This window comes from Bison bison, unplaced genomic scaffold (genome assembly GCF_000754665.1).
Source record: "Bison bison bison isolate TAMUID 2011002044 unplaced genomic scaffold, Bison_UMD1.0 scf7180017864056, whole genome shotgun sequence".
Classification (NCBI taxonomy): Eukaryota; Metazoa; Chordata; class Mammalia; order Artiodactyla; family Bovidae; genus Bison; species Bison bison.
Window position 1 is genome coordinate 257,646 of NW_011494628.1, and position 4,039 is coordinate 261,684.

The 4,039-nt window shown below is 55.3% G+C and overlaps 1 protein-coding gene across 1 annotated transcript in view; it reads right to left on the reverse strand.

Annotated features, from left to right (window-relative positions):
- Positions 1-4,039, reverse strand: part of SLC7A1 (solute carrier family 7 (cationic amino acid transporter, y+ system), member 1) — a 29,437-nt gene that overhangs the window by 13,856 nt on the left and 11,542 nt on the right. The window contains 1 exon segment of the mRNA XM_010835892.1: positions 537-921. Within this exon segment, the coding sequence (XP_010834194.1) occupies positions 537-906 (370 nt within the window). The 5' untranslated portion in view covers positions 907-921.

Consider the following 4,039-nt stretch of genomic DNA (forward strand, 5'->3'; position numbering starts at 1 on the left):
CTTCCTTTATTTGTAAAGGGTGCCTTGCTGGTGACTGTCACTTGCTGGTTTAGGAACGGCAGGAGCTTCACGCTCACCATTCTGTTTTATTCGCAGGCAAGCTCTCTGGAAACGTAAAGGCCCTTTTAAAGTAGTCGCATTCCCACCAAGAGGCTGGGCTGTCAGGCTGGGTAATTTCTAATTTCTTCTTTGTGCTTTTCTGCATTTCTTAAATTTTTCTGTTATCAGTGATGTATTTACTTGAGTAATCAGGAAAAAGACTGAAAGAGACGAGGTCCTTTTTTCACTAGCTACGAGCAGCCTGATTCTGCGTCTCTTTGTGCTAACAAGACTGGCCTCTTGGGGGCTGGGCTTGTTCCCACTGGGTCCCACGTGCGGCAGGCCTCCACCTTGCACCAAAGGAAAAGGGAAAGCTTGCAGCAGCGAGGGGAGGCGGGAGGTGCCGAGCTAGGGGGGCAGCCAGACCCCGTGGGTCTGGGGATCCAGGCTGGGGCGGGACCACCAGGAGGGAGGTGGGGCCCGGCGCAGAGACCTACCGATGATGTAGGACAGGATGAGGTTCCAGCCGGTGATGAAGGCCCAGAGCTCACCCACGGTGACATAGCTATAGAGGTAGGCCGAGCCCGTCTTGGGGACCCGCGCGCCAAACTCGCCGTAGCAGAGGCCAGCCAGCACGGAGGCCAGCGCGGCGATGAGGAAGGAAATGACGATGGCGGGGCCGGCATCCTCCCGCGCCACGGCCCCGGCCAACACGTACACGCCGGCCCCCAGCGTGCTGCCCACCCCCAGCGCCACCAGGTCGAACGTGTTCAGGCATCGCGACAGCCGGCTCTCCTCGTGGCTGCAGTCCACCACCTTCCGCCGCAGCATCTGCTGCCCGACGCCTTTCAGCATGGTGCACCCCATCCCGCGGCTGCAGGTCTGCGGAGGGGAGGACAGAGGCAGGAGCTGCGTTAGCGCTCTGGTCTCACCCAGGGACCCCTTCACCGCAGCAGGTGGGCCACGCGGTCCCCCACTGTCACTGGCCGCTAAGCCCTCACCTCTCACGATCCCACCACCCGCGGGCAGAACACCCACCCACGGATTCCCGGCCTCAGGTGTGACCAGCGGGAGAAACACCCAGAGGCCAACCCACCTGCTGATGGGACTCTGGTCTCTTGAGCCCCCACACTGATTTCAGTTCCCAATCGAGAGCCTTCTCCAGGCAGAAATAGCAAGAGAAGCGCAATTAAGCCCATTGTTCCTGCTGAGAGTCATACAATTCACCAGGAAAAGTAAGCTGTTATTCTAAGGGTATGGGTTTCCCTGGTGGCTCAGACGGTAAAGAATTCGCCCGCCAATGCAGGAGACGCAAGTTTGATCCCTGGGTCGGGAAGAAACCCTGGAGAAGGAAATGGCAGCCCATTCCAGTATTCTTGCCTGGAGAATCCCAGGGACAGAAGAGCCTGGCAGGCTACAAGTTCATGGGGTTGCAAAGAGCTGGACACGACTGAGCGACTAAACAACAACAACATTCCAAGTGTGCTGTTGTGGAAGGCAAACCAAACTAAACATGAATTTAACTATCAGAGCCCAGAGGCCTTCAATGGCAGTGACAACACTTTTCAGACCTTCCCGGGACCAAGCAGGAGCCAGGCTGTCTCCAGCTTAACAAAGAGTATGCCCAGAGCAGAAAAGCGTTGAACTGTTATGAGTTAGGGCCCCTTGTAACTGTTGCTACTCTGGGAAGCACTTTTCCTCTGCATGAAAATGTGGGCAGAGTGCTATGTGATACAGTCCAGACGGTGCACACGGGTCCAGTCATTGACCTTCACAGGGACCTTATCACTCCATGGGGCCCGGGATGCCACCCACCTTCTGAACTACGTCCCTGGTCAGCACCCTCTGGGAGACCCCGGCCAATCACAGGAGAATTCATCCCGAGGGAGTGGGGCCTGCCTGGAGCCCCAAGGAAGGGGAACCAGAGCCCCAATCCTTCCAAAGAGGACAGTGTGGGAAGCGGGAACCCTGGCAGAACATCACCCTGGCCAGGCGGCCAAGGTCCACATCAGGAAGTGACAGGTTATACTCGAGCGTATGATGCGATGAGAAGGGAGAGAGAGCTTCCTCCCCAAAGCCGTAACCCCAGGCTAATCCTGAGAAAAGTATCAGACAAATCACAGAAGAGGAACTCTACGAAACACCTGCATTTCGCTCCTGGTGTATGTGTGCACGTTCTTTTCAGTTGTGCCCAGTCCTCGGGTGTCATCAAGAACAAGAGAAGTCCATGAGCTGATGCAAACAGGAGGAGCCTCGGGAGACAGGACACTAGCCTAGAGGATGGGATGAGGCCCCGGGATGGGAGGAGGACAGCGGGGAGAGCTCAGGAAGCCTGAACAAAGCACGGACTCCAGCTGTATCCATACCAGGCGGTTGGCCACAGCCGAAATATCACACCAGGGTTAAGATGCTAGTCTCAGAGGAAACGATGTGGGCGTGCAGGAACTACCCTCACGGCTTTCCTGCAAACCTAAACGTGTGCAGAGACAAGCTACCATTATGACTCTGAGCCACGAGAAATTCACCTTGATGACCAATTGGTGTTGCCTGATCTACCTCACTTTGCTGCAGTTAAGTGACCGGAAAGTGCAATCGTCTCAGCGGAGACAGCAGATCTGGCAGAGTCCGTGACTAATCACATGGAACCCTGAACTGCCTGCCCACACCCCTGTGGGCTGGTCCTCTGCCCGGCCTCAGGCCAGGCCCCCTGCGAGTCACAGAGGGACGGGTGGGGGGTCCTCTCCACATTTTATCTGATGGGCCAAGAGAAGAGAAAAAAACAGTTTCTCGAGACTCAAAAGTTTTCAGCTAGAATGGGGAATAAACTCCTGCGGTCGGAAACCCTTCATGTAAAGATGACGAAAAATAACGCAGAGAGCCAAGAGTCAAATGGGGTCACGAGCTCGGAAGGTGCAGGGGGGCCAGCTCCATATCTGGGTCTGGCATTGGTGGGTGGGGGAGGTAGGAAATGATATCACCCTTGGTGAGGGGGGCGGAAGTGGGAGGAAATGAGGGAAGATGACCGTATTAGTGGAACAGCAGCGGAGCAGGAAAGTCAGAGGTCTGATAAGAGCTGAGAGGGCAGGGACAGAACAGGAGACACAACAGAGAGCGCCAGTGCCCAGGATGCTTGCAGCCACTCTCTGGCCCGTTGCTGGCGCTGGGTCGGGAGCCCCGAGCCCTGAGGGGTCCCAGCGAGGCGGCCGTGCTGGGGCAGCAGGTGCTGAGGACCCGCCGGGGACCAACTGGCTGGAAAGCCCGGGGTGCAAGTCCTCCTGGTCCTGCCTTCTTCTTTCTTCCTTCCAGGATTTCCCTGAATTCATTCAAGCCAGACTATGAAACACAACAAAGCCTATAATAAACCACTGCTTGGATAACAAGTTAAAAGGGAAGATGCACCATTTCAACACCACTCTCAGCGGAAGGGCTCTGCCAGGGACGGTGGGAAAGGCAGTGAATAGCTTGGCAGCATCATCTCGGGGAAAACCCAAAAGGGAAGTGGAGCCTGAGAGCACCTGACGACCCGTCCTGCTTCTAAAGTGATTGGTAAATGGGACCGACATTTAGAGAGAGCAGGCACCCACTCCCACCCTCTCCTCAGTTCAGTTCAGTCACTCAGTCATGTCCGACTCTTTGCGACCCCATGGACTGCAGCATGCTAGGCCTCCCTGTCCATCACCAACTCCTAGAGCTTGCTCAAACTCACGTCCATTGAGTCAGTGATGCTATCTAACCATCTCATCCTGTCATCCCCTTCTCCTCCTGCCTTCAATCTTTCCCAGTATCAAGGTCTTTTCAAATGAGTCAGTTCTTCCCATCAGGTGGCCAAAGGATTAGAGTTTCAGCTTCAGCATCAGTCCTTCCAATGAATATTCAGGACTGATTTCCTTTAGGATGAACTGGTTGGACCTCTTTGCAGTCCAAGGGACTCTCAAGAGTCTTCTCTAACACCACAGTTCAAAAGCATCAATTCTTCGGCGCTCAGCTTTCTTTATGGTCC